The 18,831-nt window shown below is 34.9% G+C and overlaps 1 protein-coding gene across 1 annotated transcript in view; it reads left to right on the plus strand.

Annotated features, from left to right (window-relative positions):
• Window positions 1–18,831, plus strand: part of LOC113225817 (glucose dehydrogenase [FAD, quinone]-like) — a 74,347-nt gene that overhangs the window by 51,101 nt on the left and 4,415 nt on the right. Inside the window, exons 3-5 of the mRNA XM_026458257.1 lie at window positions 22–263; window positions 12,883–13,150; window positions 13,531–13,730. Of these exons, the coding sequence (XP_026314042.1) occupies window positions 22–263; window positions 12,883–13,150; window positions 13,531–13,730 (710 nt within the window). The remainder of the gene's footprint in view (window positions 1–21; window positions 264–12,882; window positions 13,151–13,530; window positions 13,731–18,831) is intronic.

Genomic DNA, 18,831 nt, shown 5'->3' on the forward strand with positions numbered 1-18,831 from the left:
ATTATTATTTTTAAATTTCAGATAGATGAGTCTACCCCAAATACACCAAACAGTCCATTTAATGTGTCAGTGGTAAATAATGACGAAACGCATACTTTCCAAATTTTAGACTCCGTTAGCGATATAGTAGATTTGACACCAAAGCCAACCCAAACTAAAAAGACAAAGACCAGAAAGTTGGACATTGATTCAGCCATTGATAGATTAGATGCTATTGATAAAAGATCTAGGCAATATGAGGACGATTTGGACATGTTTGGGAAGTATGTTGCATCCAGCTTGCGCAAGCTTAATGAAAAAAATATGATATTTGCTCAGGATGAAATCCAGGCAACACTCTCAAAGTTTAAACTCAAAAATTTGAAAGAGACTACTCCAATGCCGGATTCCCCATTTTCAAGACCTGATAGCGATCTACAGTGGTGGAATGCAAGCGTGCACGATGACACTGCAACGGTTACATAAAATAATGATTTTATTTATATTTTTAATTATCTTTATGTTATTTTGATTGGTAAGTGAATTATCCTATTATCTTTTATTTTTGAATAATCTACCTCACAAGCAAGACTGATGTTGAATAAATACATAAATATATTGATTTTGAAATGAAATAATAGTTTTTTATTCATACCTTAAGAAAATCTTCCAACGCTGTGTAAATAGCTTGCAAAACTTCAACCAAAAAGTAGCTTATGGTACACCTAGGTACTCTAAATATTTCTGATAACGTTTGAAAGGAATCCCCTGTAGCCAGAAACTTTAAAGTTATTTCCAATTTTGTACGAGCGGCTATAGCTTGACGCATATTTGTATCTTTTTTTTGTATAGATGGTCCAATTTGTTGAAGTAAATATGAAAATTGGGTTTTCGTAACTCGAAACATATTTTTGAATGTCTCTTCATCTTCCAATTCTAATTCCAGACACAAAGTATTAGATGCTCCAAAAGTGTTTCTTCTCGATATCCATTTTTTGACCCAACATCTTTTTTTACGTTTTCTTTTCATTAATTCTTCTCTTAGAACAGCAGAGATAATTAAAACAATTAGTGACGTTTTACAATTTATTTGGCGTAGTTGGTTAGGACGTCGTGCTCCTGTAACTACAGGAAAAAGTTGTGGGTGTCGTCGTATAAATAAGGTTGTTTCATAGATATATAATGAAGGCAAGGTCAAAATTTTTAGTTCTCTAAAATAGTTTCTGCAACTGTCGGTCTGTTTTAGTCCACAGATTGCCCTTATGCACCTCTTTTGAGCTCGAAAAACTTGTATTATGTTGCTACTATTACCCCAAAATAAGATACCATATCTGAGTGTTGCAGCTACGTAGCTGTGGTAAACGACAAGTAAAGCGTTTTTGTTTACCACCTTAGACAATTTAAAGAGAGCGTATGAGTTGTTCGTCCCATTGCATTTTCCTATCAATGTGAAGTCCAAGGAATGTGGTTCCCGATGTTTCACCGATAACACGAGAGTTATAAATTAATTTGTTTGTCAAAGAGTTATTGCCCCTTAAAGTTAAAGAAATTCGACTGATTTGTGTTATTTGTGTTCTGTCACTCAGATTTGTTTTTTTAGTAAGTTTTGAGTATTTCCGCGTATACCATAAATTCCCAATTTTTGCATTATTAATTTATCATGATCCACATACACTTTTGACATGTCCATGTACAGTGCCATTACAGGTTGTCTTTTGTCCATTCTACTGTAAATAATGTTAAAAAAATTATATTTTGCAAGATCAATGGATTTATTCTTACGAAATCATTTTTGTTCGTTACAGAATATATTATTTGTTTCAAGGTAGTCGTAAATACTTTTAGAAATAACCATTTCAATAACCTTTGAGAATACAGGTGTTAACACTACAGGTCTATAGTTTTTCATATTATTAGGTTCGTCTTTTTTAAGAATTGGTTTAATTTTTATTTATTTTTATTTATTTATTTATTTATTTATTTATATTCAGGTTACTGAGACCCATAGATACATACCTTACAGACTAACATACATAACAATATAAAATAACACTAATTACTAATTTAACACCTATTTAGGTTGTCGGCGACGTGTGGCGCCATCTGGTGTCAGGCAACCGGCCACGGAATCGCCGGTATAGGACACCCTTCGGCCAGAACTCCTCCTTCATGAAGGTCGACAGATGTTCGGTCGGCACTCTCACCACAAACGAATTAAAGTTCACGTAGTGGCGGGACTCCAACCGCTCGACCCTCAGGGTGTATTTGGATTTCAACCTGATGTACTCCACTATCTCCTCAGACTTCGTGGAGTAATGCAGGCGTGACAGGTACAGCAGCGTTGTCGGGATTGCCGGACGCAGCAAAAAGTTGGACCCTGTCGGTGCAGTGCCGCACAGGTTACGGCTGGTGGGCTTCCTCTTCTTCTTCTCCACCTTTGTGAAGCCGTCATCGTCGCACCGGGCCGTCTGCCTCTGTGGTTTTGCAACTTCAGAGACAGGTACACGAGGTTTTTTCATCCCCTTCGTTGATAGCTGCCTGGCTTGTGGTTGTGGAGCAACGGGTCGGTTAACAGCTGCGACAGCGGCGTAATCACGTGGAGGGGTCAACGTGTTTACGCGTGACGTCTCCGCCGGAGCGGACAATCGAGGGGCGGGGCGCAGGGAATCGCGCTCAGCGACAGCGGTCGGTGACGCATCCGTATGGGCCGACTCAAAACTGCCGATAGATGCATTATGTGCCCCGCGACGAGTATTCACGTTACAGGCCTCGGGTGACCTACTTACCGAAGTTGCACTACTCAGTAATACAACTTGGGCACGTAACTCACAGATGGTGTTATCCGAAGCCTCCAATTTACATTGCACTTCGGCCAGACTTGCTTTCAGGGATGAATTAATAATGGTTGTTTTTAGTTTAGATGGAAATACCCCTTGTTCTTGCTGTAAGTTAATAATGTGACTTAAAATAGGTGAAATTAATTCAGATACAAATTTAATTATCTTTGTACTTAACCCATCATATCCTGTACTGTTTGTGCTCTTAAGATCTCTTATAATTTTACTGACCTCTTCCGGGCTAACAGGTCTTAAGAAAAATTATTTGTATCCATCATATTTACAAAGTTTTACACTATCGTGTGAGCAACGATACGCTGGTTGTACCTGATCTATAAAATAATCATTGAAATTTTTAGCAATCTGAGTAGGGTTTGTATTATTTGATCTATTTACAGTTATTTTCGTAATGTTATCCTTTGGCATCTGCTACTTAGTACTATTAATAACGGTCCATGATGCCTGTGATTTATTTTTAGAATTAAGTATATAATAGTTATTTTGAGATGCTTGCGTTAACTTTAAAATTCTTTTAAATTTAGAAGAGTAGTTACGAAATAATTCCAAGTCATGTTTGTTTTTTGAAATTCGATATTTCCATAACAAATTTCTTCTACGCTTACTGCATTTTTTTATGCCCTCCGAAATCCACTTGGGTTTTAATTGAGTACTAATTCTTTTTCTCATAAAAGGGAAGCATAAATCGTACATTACTTACAAGATAAATATAGTATACCTGCCTGTCCTCCATTACGTCAATTTTTAATGTTCTTAAGTAATTTCCCCAATCCCGAAAAGGTCCTGGGACCTAAAAAATGTTGTCGTAAGGCAGTCTCCATTTTCTGTCTATGTTCAAAGACTGCGGCCCGCCGTATCGTCTATCCATATCAGAACCTGAAATTGTCCCGAACAATTTGATTATATTTTTAAGCGTTGTATTTCTAATAAATAATGAAAACTCGAGATGTGGGGAGTTTGTGGGGAATATGAACTTTGCTCTCCCCAAATTTGGGGATTTTAACCGTGGTTTTTGGGGATTTTGAACAATTGGCATTGGCAACGCTGAGTGTATCGAATGATGTGACATAATATCTAAGGTTCACCACCTCCACTAGATCTTTTAATATTCTTTACTTTATCCATTTTGCATGAACTCTTACAACGTCCAATAGAGCAAAAACCCTAATTGTAGTATTTTTTAAAATAAAATCTACTGAAGACGGGCTATAACGTGTTTGTCATTAGTACAAACACTAAAGAATGTCTATAAAACTTAAAAACACTAGTTTTTAGAGTATTAATAGACTTTACTGGATATGTGTAGAACAATTTGACTAAAAATAATCAATTGTTCTACAGATGAACTTAAAATAAGGACTATAAGAGTAAATCTTAAGCGAGATTATACTTAATTAAGTTGTTTGGTATTAAGAAGGTTTTAAAATTTTGACTTGAGTGAAATAATTCTATAAGAACAATTTCCTTTTTTTCTAAAACCATTTATAGATAACTATTATCTAAATCTATACCATATTAATTAAGACTGTTTATAGATGTAACAGTTTCAAGGCGTATAAAGTGTGTTCCTTGGGATGTATGCAGTTATGAAAAAAAGTTATAAAAATCTACCGTACCTACGACGTTTCATTTTTCGTACTCTTATACTTACTATTATATTTGTATGCCTGCCTAACATTAAGTAATATAAATGTCAAACAATTTGTTTCTTTTCGTGAAGAATCAGGTTACTTACTGAAATGAACATGACGTCATAGGAACATGTCATTTACCTTTAATAATGTGTGTAGGTATCATAAGCAAACAATACTATGTCACAATCTGTACTTTCCAAGAGTCATGTAAACTAAAGAAAAACTAAACTGTAGCTGTTATTGTGATAGAGTGACAGTGAAAAATTCGTTTAATCCACAATAATATCTACGTAGAATATAACTTCAATGTTAAATTACTTAAAAACCGTAACCGTTTATTCTTAAAATTATTCCCCTAGCGAAAAGGCTTACTTCCCAAGCAGCACACCCATATCTAAATATATACTATAAGATATCTAATAGAATTTAATTCGATTGAATATTTTAAGAGTTCAAATACCCTAAAGATATCTCGAAGAAGGTTTCTAGATGATTTAAAGTAAAAGTGGGCACAACTTTATTAGTAGATCACAAGAGTGCTTTTCTCAAGTAAACCTTCTAGAATGCTACAAGACGATTTATAGACACAGACAGTTTTTATTTAGTAAGTTTTTAATTAGTCGTATAGACGAACATCATCCTTGCTTAGAAGTGACTGTTAAACAGCAAAAAAGGCACACGCTCAAGGAGTTTGCAACACCAAGGTTCCTGTTTCATAAAACAAATTATGAAGCTTGTACAGCTGATTTACTCCAAATTGAATGGGAAAACTTCAGCGATTTATCGTGCAATGATTTTCTTCAAAAATTTTATAATATTATCTGGGAAACAATTGAAAAAAATACACCCAAAAGAAAAGTCAGGAAGTCCAAATACCCAACATGGTTCAGTACTAGTTTGATAGGTATGTTTAAGGAAAAGGATCGTTATCATGATAAGCATAGGAAGTATGGAAATCCACGTGACTTCGACATTTTTTCATTACTACGCAAAAGATGCAGGGATGCATTGGACCATTGTTTTGACCTATATATAGCACGGCTGGAGGAAAATATCGCTTCAGACATTAAAGCTTTTTGGCGATACACAAAAGCGAAAAAAGTAACCAATGACATTCCCAGACAGATGTACTATCAGGAGCATTCTGCTGAAGTTGGTCCTGATATTGCAAACTTATTTGCAAAATTCTTTTCTTCTGTCTATGGGTGTGCAAATCAATCTACTTATATATCAAACTCTGAACATAACAATTTGATATTGTCTTCTGTTCACATCATGGACAGGTCTATTAAATCGGCTCTTGAGTCAATTGATATTGGAAAAGGCGCTGGCCCTGATGGGATACCACCGGTTTTTGTTAAAAGATGTTCTGTTGTTTTGGTTAAGCCCTTGGGTATCCTATACAATAAATCTTTGAGCAATGGTTGTTTTCCTGATTTGTGGAAATTAACTAAGATCGTACCCGTACATAAAGGAGGAGACAAAAAGTGTATTTCTAATTATAGACCTATAAGTATTCTCAATTGCTTTGCTAAGATTTTTGAAAGCCTTGTATATGACCACATTTACTCACACCTGAAGACTGTTATTAGTCCCCAACAGCATGGATTTGTAAAATCCCGATCTACGACTACTAATCTTTTAACTTACATGCATTACTTAGCCTGTGCCTTTAATCAATCGGGACAGGTGGATTCAGTTTATACTGATTTCGCCAAAGCTTTTGATCGTGTCGACCATACTATACTTTGTGTTAAAGCCGAGCGCTTAGGCATTCACGGTTCGCTGTTAAGGTGGCTTCATTCATATCTGCAAAATCGTACTCAACTGGTAACAGTTTATGGTTTTGAGTCAGCTCCGTTTATTGCGAATTCCGGCGTGCCACAAGGATCAAACCTCGGCCCTTTACTGTTTCTGATTTTTATAAACGACCTCCTAAGTCAGTTCAAGTGTGAATGCCTAGCCTTTGCGGACGATATAAAAATTTATCGTAGAATACATTCTGTTGATGATTGTGTCGCATTGCAGGCTGATATTGATACTTTGACTCGGTGGTGTGCGGATAACAATATGTCCCTTAACGTAGCCAAATGCCAGTTTATCACATTTACAAAAAAGAAGAATTACATCCCGTCGTCATATACGATACGGGGAGTTCAGCTGGAACGTGTAAATGTGGTTCGAGATTTAGGTGTTTGGTTTGACTCGAAGCTGTCCTTTAGAGTACACTACGATTCAATGATTTTAAGAGCAAAGCGGACAATTGGCTTCCTATATCGAGTTACAAAACCTTTCAAGCAAACACGGAGTATAATTATTCTGTATGTAAGTTTAGTTAGAAGTATATTGGAATACTGTAGCATAATATGGTCGCCTATTTATGATAATCATATTAACAGGATAGAGACGATACAGAAACGTTTTGTTCGTAGTCTTGCCTCAAAAATGGGATTAAGAAAAAAATTAGTAACGTATAAAGATAGGCTTAACCGATTTCAACTAGATTCGCTTTGCGTGAGACGGCGAGTAGCTGATCTTGTGATGTTGCATAAAATAGTAAATTCAAAATTAGATACTGATATCTTAAGCCATGTTTCACTGAAGGCTACTAATAGGTCTAGCCGAAGGCAACATTTGTTTTCGGTGCCCTCTACTACAAATAATGTGTCATATAATAGTCCTCTTATACGCCTATGCAGACAGTATAATGTCTTATCTAAAGATCTCGATGTATTCCACCAGAGCACTAACACATTCGTAAAAATTATAAAGAACCATGACTTTGCCGTATCACGCGAACACCTCACAGAGTGAAATATTTTATTTTAAAGTATATCATTGTTTATAAGACTTAGATAGCCATATATAAATTTTAAATGTTATTTCAATGTTGTGCGCGGTTGTTATTGAGATATAAATTTGTTTGTTTTTGTTATAGTGTTATGGTTTTAGGTGTATTGTATAATTTGTATCTTGTAACTGTGCCAAAATAAATAAATAAATAAATAAATAGTCTTGTAGACAGTTTTTAGATAATTTATAGTATATGATAGTTTTCTTAGTAATGCTATTTTAAAACCAAAGTAACTAAAGTGTTACAAACGTAAGACGCAATTATCTTAATACTAATAGATTTCAAGTTTAATGGCTTACAAAATATAAACTAATAAAATTTCAACATGGCGAAATTAATAATAACATTTCTGACTATTTCGCGCAATGTTTAATCGGTTAGAAAGCGCGAATTGATGTGCGACTTTAAATACATTGTGAAAAGTGGTGTAAAACCTGTCATAAAAGTAATGCGCTCACTAAATTATAAATATTTATGTATAAAATATAAACTTAATAAAAATACAGTTATCGATTTTCGGTTTTAAATATTTATAGAAAGCTTAAATATACAAAATAACTCACAAAACAAACCATTTCCAAGAAGTTCTAAGCTTCTTCAAGCTAATTTCAATTTAGATTTACGTTTTTTAAAGAAACGAAATTTTCTCTGCTCCTTTATAGTCATTCTTTAAAAATAAAAATATGATATAAAATATGGCGATAAAAATTTAAAGCTTTTTTTAAAACACAGTTGGCATTTTGCACAGCATTTTGTCTGTAGTTTTATCTATAGAAAAACTTTATAATACGAAAGGATTATTTTTACTTGCTTTAGTGTAGTTGATCTTGTAGAAGAATAGTCACTCTTATGAAGCTTTTATAATTGTCTACAAAACGCGATGTTTCTAAGCGATTTTTTCTTTTGACAGTATTACAAAACCTTTATAAAAGTTATAGTGAATGGTGAGCGTATTATGCAATAAAAAACTTTTCAAAACACTAGGTCAAATAAGCAATTTCAAAAATTCAATTTGTCGCAAAAAAACCTTATTCTGTATATGGAATGTGTTATATATGACTAGAACGGTGGATAAATTCCCTATCATATAAATACAACGAATATTTTAATGACATACCTAACTTATGTTGGAAGAAATAAAATTTTCATTACAAAATTGAGGTTATTTCTTCACGTCAACCACATTTCACACAATGATTTCACTGTATTTTATTGACAGATGGCACAACATTGAAGTACAGTAGTTTACGCGCTCATTTAAATTGTTGTTTTCATTTCAGAACACGGAATTACTTCACAATGTTTATTTATTTCTCAACAAACAATAACCAGCTCGCGCGCGAATTACGACTATTGTATCCAGTGTTGCCAATTTGTGGGGAATTTCCCAAATTGTGGGAAATTTCAACTAGATTGGGAATTTTGTGGGGATTGGCGGTATGTTAGGAAAATGTGGGGATTCTAACATTTTATCACTTTGTTTAATCTAGCAATTGCTGGTGCATCGCTAGTTTGATCGTTACTGTTAGGAACTCTATGATGTACTATATCGACGTGTTTTTCAACATCGCACATCTCTCGTATTATTAACAAGCTCCTTAAATAGAATTATTATTAGAACACTTGGTTCTGAATTATAAAATTACCAGTTGGTGCGTGTTGAGTTCGCGATTCTTTCTCCCGTTTAGGCTGGTCCCCGGTACAAGCAAAACGAAATCAGCTATTGATAATCAACGCCGAGCAGTTGGTACTTCCACACCACTACTTACGACTCGTCAACTTTGAATATTAAATATAGGTCGAAACTCATTGATTATTTCTAACATTAACATAGTGTCACCAAATGCACAACAAATAATCGATTTACTCAATTTTGTAAGGCAAAGAAAAATAAGAAAAATGTTTTTTTTTTTCAAAGTTTGATTAGAGATTAATGTTGAATCTAATTAAAATAAATAAACGATTTAAGGTCATCTAATTTTATAATTAGTTTTACATTTTACATTCTGTTTGCATTCACAGCAAACGTAATAGATTATTACATTTTGAGTTTCTTAATTCTTTATAATATTTTTGAGCGATGTATTTCAAATAAAGAATGATAACTCGATATGTGGGGAATTTGTGGGGAATATGAACTTTGCTCTCCCCAAATTTGGGAGTTTTACCGTGATTTTTGGGGATTTTGAACAATTGGCATAGGTAACGCTGATTGTATCGAATGATGTGACTTAATATCGAAGGCTCACCACCTCCACCAGATCTTTTAATATTCTTTACTTTATACATTTTGCATGAACTCTTAGGGCACGTTCCCACTATGTCGTGAGGACAGATTCTCGTGCAGTTTACAGTGTCATGGCTTGTATATTTAAATGAAGTTGTTCACATATAGCAGACACGATTAACTGTCGTCCACGATTTTTTATCGTTACAACGACAAACTGTCGTCACAGTGGGAACAACTATAACTCCAGTCGTCAGACGATAAAAAAAGTCACGATAAAAACGTGACGACAGATTGTCCAGCTCCTATTGTCGTCACGTTTTATTTATCGCTGTCCGCACGTATTCTGCTCCCTGCCCTCAACTCTATACGATACGATAAATTGTCACGATCTAGTGGGAACAGCTAGTCACGACAGTCCTTCAACGATAAAAAATCGTCCACGACAGATGGTCGTGATATGGGAACAGGCTAGACACGACAGTCGTCCAACGATAATAAAACGTGACAATATAGTGGGAACGCGCACTTACAACGTCCAATAGAGTAAAAACCATAATTGTATTATTTTTTCAATAAAATCTACTGAAGACGCTCTATAAAGTGTTTGTCATAAGTACAAACACTACAGAAAATCTATAAATGAAATATATCTAGAATAAACTTAAGAACACTAGTTTTTAGAATATTAATAGACTTTACTGGATGTGTATAGAACAATTTTACTAAAAATAATCAGTTGTTCTACAGATGAACTTAAAATAAGGACCATAATAGTAAATCTTAAGAGAGATTACACTTAATTAAGTTGTTTGGAATACCAAACAACTGGAATTTGGAATACAAAACTTCTTAATAAAGAAGGTTTTAAAATTTGGACTTGAGTGAAATAAGTCTATAAGATCAATTTCTTTTTTCTAAAACCATTTATAGAGAACTATTATCTAAATCTATACAATATTAAGACTGTTTATAGATATAACAGTTTTAAGGAGTGTAAAGTGTGCTCCTTGGGTTAGTTGCTTAACCTAGCGGCATAAAGCTGTCTACGTATTGCCACAAGACGAATATTGAGACAATTTATTCAGGCGATGTATATTATTGAGACGTTTATTTGCGGAAATCCGTATTAATACAAAATGGAAGCAAGCTATCGCTACTCTGCAAGACTTAAGGTTCAATCATACCAATTTTGGTTTTTTGTGGTGTTGGTGGAGGTTGCGATTGTCGTTGCGTTTGTGTAATTTAGTTTATTAATTGGTTGCGGAGGGAGGGCGTTGTGTTGTATGAAAAAAGTATTCGACACAAGCGCAGCTATTCCCACAGTTCACACATTACCGGGTTCGTAGAGCAGCAACCGTAGCTAGTAATACTTCCATTTTAATGAATCAATATTGATGCAGCAAATTAAAAATAACTTCCCGCCCGAATATTTTATCATGTAAGGTGTGCGCACTAAGTACGCGCTATTTAAGTAAAATAATCGAGCGTTCAATATTTGTTTACATAAATGATGTCATAAGAATTTCAGTCCCGGTTTGAGAAAAATATCCAAAATGAAAACCTAAACAATACTATCGCGGCGCTTTACTGATCGTAGTCAGTTTGTATGTAAATGTTGGTACTAACAGAGTTTCAACAGGTTGTTTCTAGCAGACGTTTTGTACCTAGGTGGAAATTTTAAACATTTACAAAATTTACTGTTTGTGACGATCGGAGTTGAAGGACGAGGCCACCACTAGAGGTGGGCGTTTAAACGAAAAGCACTTAAAAAGTCTGCTTTTTAAAATAAGCGCATAAGCACGCTTTTCATTTTAAGCGTAAGCGTTGGTCACTAGTCAGTTCTATAGATACTCAACAATTTCTTTGTTACAACGAGCCTAAGTTTCAAGTAGCGCCATCTATGTTTCTTAAACAAATTAATTCAATTATATAATAATTAATTCATTAATTCAGGTTTGTTTGAAAAAACAAATATACGCGATTTAAATCCGGAAAAATATGTAGTTTCATTTCCTATGTGTAACAATCGCGAAAACCTAAGAACTCGATAAATTAATTCAACATAACGTTGCAAGCTGTTTTAAACATAAAGTCTATGCGCTTCAATATTTTTCTAAACGACTTTTTAAGCGTCAAACTAAAAAGCATTTAAGTGAAAAGCGTTTTTACAAGCACGCTTTTGAAACGTACATTTTAACTTTAATAAAATAAGCAGTTTTTTCCATTGCAACGGTTAACAACTACAAAAGTTAAACAACCTATGTTTTTAAACGCCAATGAACAAAATGTTAATATAATAATGTTATGTCTTAAATAAAAAACTCGTTAAAACTCGTTTTTTACAGAAAAACTTACTTATCTTAAAACCTTTAGTGGTCTACTCTTGCGTTTCGCTATAAACACAATAACGTTGCAAGCTTTTTCAACATAAAAGTTTATGCGCTTGAACGTTCAAACTAAAAAGCGTTTAAGTTGTCACTTGCGTTTAAAAAAGCACGCTTTTTTCAAAAAGCATAACGTTTAAACGTTTAAAAAAATAAGCAGTATTTCCCATCTCTAGCCACCACGCACCTACTACTAAACCAACGCCGCGCCGCCGCCGCGCATTAATGCCGCTCCGGTCTTCACTAAGGTATATTTGTCACGGCCTGACAGACTAATGTTTCTCCACAGGTGAGTACTCTGCCTACCAACTCGTAGCAACTTAGAAAATTTGTCGCGAGATATGCGAGTGAAAATTAGATTGATCCGTATTATGTTGTATTGTTTGATTAAATAATGATTAGTTAAATTGTAATTAACTATCTACCTATTATGTATGTGTGCGTAAGCGCATCCCTATGTGTAATGTTGCTATTTGAATACACGCCAGTACGCTAATAGCAAGCAGTAGTTTCACTCGTTCCTCCTTCTTACGTATCTATCGGTGGCGACGACTACCCATCGTTATAAAAAAGAGTCTGGTTCAATTTTCTGTCTCCTGTCGGCGTTTGACCACAATGTCCAAACTTGGGAAACATACAAGTGCCGGATATCGCAGTGGTTCATTGCAAATGACATCGACCAGAAAACCGATCCCGCGGGAACGAAGAGACGAGAGATCCTGCTTAGCGCACTCAGTGTAGCACGCACAAACTGACGGTGGATCCGCGCTGCCTAAGCTAAAAGTGCCCTACGACGATATCCTCACAGTCACTCACTCCGAAGCGCTGTGGATTCGGTGAGCGGTACAAGTTCTATGCGTCTACGTAGCAACAAGGAGAAACGTACGCTCAGTGGGCCGCGAGACTCCGTGGACTGAAGGCGCATTGTGAGTTTGGCAACGTGGAGGAAGCACTCCGGAATCGATTCATTATGGGCATTCGTGTCGGGGCCCGAGAAGGACAAGCTCTTCGTACACGACCTTAAGGACTCGACTCTGGCCAAGGCGGTCGAGTTGGCAGAGAGCGTAAGCAGCGCACGCGCCGGCGCCGCTGCCGTACAACCCGCGCCGATCCATGATCAGCTGTCCAGAATTGCGCCGACGCGGAACGCCGTGCGTGTAAAAAAATTAACTACGTGGAATCGGGTGCTGTGGACGAGGGCGATGACGATGACGGTGAGTGTTTTAATATTCGTTCAATGAAAGGAGAACCGATAACAGAAACGGTATCAATATCGGGGGTTCAATTAAAATTTGAAATTGATAGCGGGTCGGCCGTTACTGCGATCTCCGAAGACACATACAAAAGATATTTTAGTCAAGTGCCATTGTTGGTAACTAAAAAACGTTTGTTTTCGTATACGGGAGGTAAAATTGTCTGCTTAGGGGTAGTACTACTACTACCCGTTTATTATGCAGACCATTCTCACTCACTTAGTGTTTACGTTGTGCGAGACGGCTTAGGTTTTTTATTCATTATAGGTTCATTATTTAAGTTAGAATTATTGCCTGTACGGCATCGTAAACAAACGGATGAAGATAGTGCGTTAATGCAGTTACAACCTCAATATTTGGCTGTGTTTTCGGACAATCTTGGACTATTTAACAAATACAAAATGAGTTTCCAATTAAAAGAAAACGCAAAACCTGCATTTATTCGAGCTCGGCCAACAGCCTTCGCTCTGAGGGACAAATTAGATAAAGAGATTGACCGACTGTTGGCGTTAGGCGTTTTAAAACCGGTTGACTACGCACGGTATGCGTCACCGATCGTGCCTGTTTTAAAGCGTAATGGGTCAATTAGGATTTGTGCCGATTATTCGACCGGTATAAATAAACAGTTGGTTATTGATCAATATCCTTTAAGGAAATTGACATTCTTACACTAACCTCACAGTACATTTATGAAAACGTAATTTATGTTAAAAGAAATAGTAATTTCTTTATGAAAAATAGTGACAGACATAACATTAATACGAGGAATAAAAATAAACTAGCTTTTCTTGATAGTCGTCTTCACAAAGTCAAAAAATCATTTAAGGGGCAATGTGTAGGCTTCTGTAACAAGATTCCGGTTGATATACAAAATTTGCCTTTCACGAGGTTTAAAACTATAGTGAAACAAAAACTTTATACTAAAGGTTATTATACAACTTCTGCGTACTTAGATGACAAAAATCCGTGGTAGTAACCCGTTTAGCTCATGGAGGTAGTCTCGATCTCTGGTGTTTCAAATAAAAAAAAAGTATATTGTAAATGTTATTTACAAAGAGCAACCCCTAGAGTTTCTTGCTCATTCTTCTCAGGGGAATTTGCTTTACGAATGAGTGGTAGAGTTTAACCATTGTGACGATTTCAAGTGTAATAATGCTTACCTATGAAATAAAGATCATTTTGAATTTGAATTTGAATTAAGATCAGACCATAGTGGCCAATTGGCTTCTTTTAATTGTAAAATGAGCAAGAAGGTAGACCAATTTCTTTACAGACCGATTACCACAGAACGAATCATTAGATTTCAAAATAATATCGGCAATAGTTTAAATTCCCTACCCCACGTACCGGAGGTTCCAAATACTTTATATAGCACGATATTTGGTTTAATTAAAAATGAATTTGATAATGTATTTACATCGAAAACATTAACTTTCCATAGAGAGACTAAATTCAACGACTGGGCAACAGTAGGTACTCATAAGAGTAGGTCTCGTTTGTATGAGCTATATGCTATGAAAACTTATAATACTAATTCCAATTTCATAAAATTTGTTAGAAATTATTCAAAAATATTTAAAAAACCATGTGTAGCCTGCTAAGGTTAATTTTTACAGCGATAAAATTAGACAATCGAGAAATAAATCTAAAACTACTCGGAGCATAACAAATAAAGAGTCAGCCAGGGTTAAACAACAGGATAGAGATATAGTTTTAGAATTAGACAGCAAACTTATAAAATCTAAGGACAAGGTAGCACAAGCTTTTGAATCGTTCTTTTCGGAAATTGCTGTGAACACGACAGAATCATTAAATTCCTCCCCTTCTCTTGCTATTGATCTCCTAAAGGAAAATGTTAACATTTGAGGCAGTTTATTTAATTTTTGTCATGTTAATCCACAAGACATCATAAAAGCTTTTAAATCAATACATGTTAAAAGAACTGAATATCTCTGGGGCATATCAACTAAAGTTATGGACTCAGTTATTGACCTATAGCTTTCAATAGGTGCGTTGATAGGATTTATAGCTTTCAATAGATGCGCTGACTAAGGTGTTTTTCCCGATTTAATGAAATACAGCAAGGTTATTCCCTTATTTAAAAGCGGCAGGAAAAAATAATTAAAATATTCAATAAAAAAAAAAAAATTAAAATATTCAATAAATATAAGAAACCAAGATGATTACCAAAGGTATCAGGAAAAGTTGTAAAACAAAAAGAATACTGCGGTACCAATACTACACCGAAAAATCAAAAGTTAAAAAACAAAAATATAGGTCATACTCCAAAATTCTGCGCAAAAGTTTAAACCTGGCTCAAAAGTTGCACAATGATGATTGAGAAACGCAAAATACAAAGCAAAAACTTCTTGGAAAATCATTAAAAAAGAACTTAATGCGCTTAATAGTGACCAGTTTATAAAGAAATTAATCATTGTAAATAATACTATCATAAAAGATCCTATCTCTATAGCGAACGAATTAAACAATTATTCAATTAACTTAACAAATTCATATAAAAAGTAACTAAAAACACGAACAAATAACATTTGGCAAATAGTATTCACTTACAGCCCGTGCAAGCAACGGAAATATAGAATATAGTAAGATCATTGAGCGATACAAACTCAACAGGGTACGATGACATATCTACCAAAGTTATAAAATATTGTGCTAATGAGTTAAGTGCGCCGCTTATTTATTTAATTAATCTTTCGTTCTAAAATGGTACTTTTCCCGAACTACCTAAAATATCAATTGTTAAGCCCCTCCACAAAAAGGGCACGAAAACTGACATGACCAATTACCGTCCCATCACATTAGTTTCAGTTCTTTCACAAATTTTTGAGAAAGCAATGAAAATAAAGCTGCTAGATTTTGCTTCCAAAAACAACATAATAAAGTCAGAACAATTTGGATTTCAACAAAATAAGTCTACATCGTTGGCAGTTTTCCACTTAGTGCAGGAAATAGTCGAAAACGTAAATTAAGGTAAACATATAACTGGTATATTTTTTGATATGACTCACGCTTTTGATTTCGTGTCTCATGACTTGCTTCTCCAAAAGCTGGATAATCTTGGAATTAGAGGGCTAGCATTTGACTGGTTAACCTCATATTCAAGTAATAGGAGTCAAATGGTGGAAATAAGATCCCTAGATAGTCATTGTCACGTAGTTACAAATAAATCGCTATATCAATTAAATGCATGTGGTGTGCCCTAAGGTAGCGTACTTGGGCCAATTTTATTCCTACTCTACATTAACGACCTATCTGCCATAACACAACCCAGACGTGTATTATTTGCAGATGACATTTCTATAACGATACCATATAAAGACAATATAGTAAACTACGAATCGGACAAAAATAATACATTTGCATTAGTGGTTAATTGGCTCAACAATAATAACTTGACGTTGAACTTTAGTAAAACAAACTTCATTCTATTTGGGACTATAAGACACAATAAGTTAAATACCCGAAAATTAACTACAAACGACAAATCGTACAAGAAGTAGAACACACAAAGTTTTTAGGTGTAACGATTGACGATAAGTTTGAGTGGAAACTTCACATTGATACAGTAAGAAACCTGCATCGATTACGTAATACTTCAACTATATCTACGACTTTAGAGGCATTTCATGGCTACGTAGCATCTTTACTTCAATATGGGCTGATTGTGTGGGGAATTCAACAGGTGTAAATAAATTATTTGTAGCACAAAAAATGCGTAAGGGCAATGTGCTGTTTAGGACCCCGACAATTATGTACACATTTATTTAAATCGCTTAACATCTCACCGCTGCCGAGTATGTATATTTTTGAAGGGTCAAAATTTGTAAAGTACAATAGTAAACTCTTTAAAAAGACTCGGGATATTCATAGTACAAACGTAAGAAACCAAGACAGTAGCCTGTCTTGGTTTCTTACGTTTCTTCTTCTTACGTTTCTTCTTCGTGTATAATAGTACTAGCAAATTAAGTTGTAACCGGAAACAATGCGGGGCTATGTGTGTAAAGATATATAACGCCTTACCGTTAGACATAAAATTGATAAAGAATAATCTTATGTTCAAAGCTAAAATGTCATGGCTAAGAGACAAAAATTTCTACTCCAGTAAAGACTTATTTTCATACAAATTTGACTACTTAATATAAATTAATTTAATTTGTTTTGACCAAAGACATAAAAATTATTTAGTACTATAGGGAATGTTTAAAATTGTTAAATTATAAAATATAGATGACCATAATTATATTATTTGCATGCCAATTTTGGTGAAATGTGAGGACTGTCCCATTATTATATACCATGTGTACCATCTTTTGTAAACCATATTTCAAACAAAAAATTTCATTTCATTATACATTTCTAGAAAAACGAATTTGTATGCTGCTACAAATTTGGATTTCGAAAAAATAGTTCTACATCTCAATCTTGCGTGTTTTACGATTTTTTGCGTCAGAATAAAATGCATGAGCGTCTTCTGTAAGAGATTACATCAATTCTTTTTCTACGGTAGCAATTGACGGGTGAACCTGTCGTGCGCCTGGTGTTAAGCGACACGCCTGTCCGTAGTAGTTGCAATCCACTCAGAGCTTGAAATCGCAAACATCTGAGACATAAGTTGACAAGTCCCATGTGCCTGTAATGTTACCAGCACCCTTACTTTTCGAAACCGGAACGCAGTAGTGCTTACAGTACTGCTTGTCGCCAGAAATAGGTAAGGTGGCAGTACTTCCCTGGACGAACTCTCTCTCGAAAGGAGCTCTACTGCCAATAAAACTAAAATCCTTCGGGATATAATAAATAAAAATAAAAATAAAATAAAATTTGGGTAAAATTATTCCAACGTAAGTGCTTGAAATATGTGCTGTCAGGGGAATAGCTCTTGATTTGACAGAAAGCGGCTGAAAGAAACAAATACAATTTAGGTATTATAATGTAGTATTAATATTTCTGTTTTAGTTGATAATAATAGGTGTTTTTGTTAATGCATTAAAATTTTTACCATTGGGACACTATGTCTCTCCCTCTGTTTAGTTTTCCTTTCCCTCAAGCGAAGAGATCGGTCTTAGGGATAAGCCCACTTTGCCCACATTACTTCTAAGTTTATCTACCATTTTTAAATGGATATCTACATATCGATTTATGTATCTACAATATTCAGAGTTAAGTGTAATTACTAAAAACAGAACTATACTTGAGAAATATCCCTTCCGATCACTATTTAAAAGAAATTATGCCAGAACTCCCAAATTAGACGCACTAGTTCAGCTGTCGCTTCATTACATTAACGACGCTCCATGTGTCCAACGATACAACTATTAATTGTAAAGGCGAAACAAAAGCGACGCTTAACAGCCTTCGGGGCTTAAAATAAGTGTTCGGACGGTTTGCGTCATGTAGGTTGGAGGTAGCTTTTTTACTAAAACATTACCAAAAAGAATCACATTGCTACAACGACCAACTTTTAAAATGGTTTATTGCTGTAAAAGTAATGTCCCAAAATAGCTTATGACACATTACTTTTACAGCAGTAAACAATTTTTGGACTTCAAATTATTTTGAAATGCTTTTAATGTCTATTTCAACTTTCAAAAACAAACCAGGTGTACCAATATGAATTTTGCTCG

Source organism: Hyposmocoma kahamanoa, unplaced genomic scaffold, assembly GCF_003589595.1.
Source record: "Hyposmocoma kahamanoa isolate Upper Pololo Valley unplaced genomic scaffold, ASM358959v1 175, whole genome shotgun sequence".
NCBI classification, from domain to species: Eukaryota; Metazoa; Arthropoda; class Insecta; order Lepidoptera; family Cosmopterigidae; genus Hyposmocoma; species Hyposmocoma kahamanoa.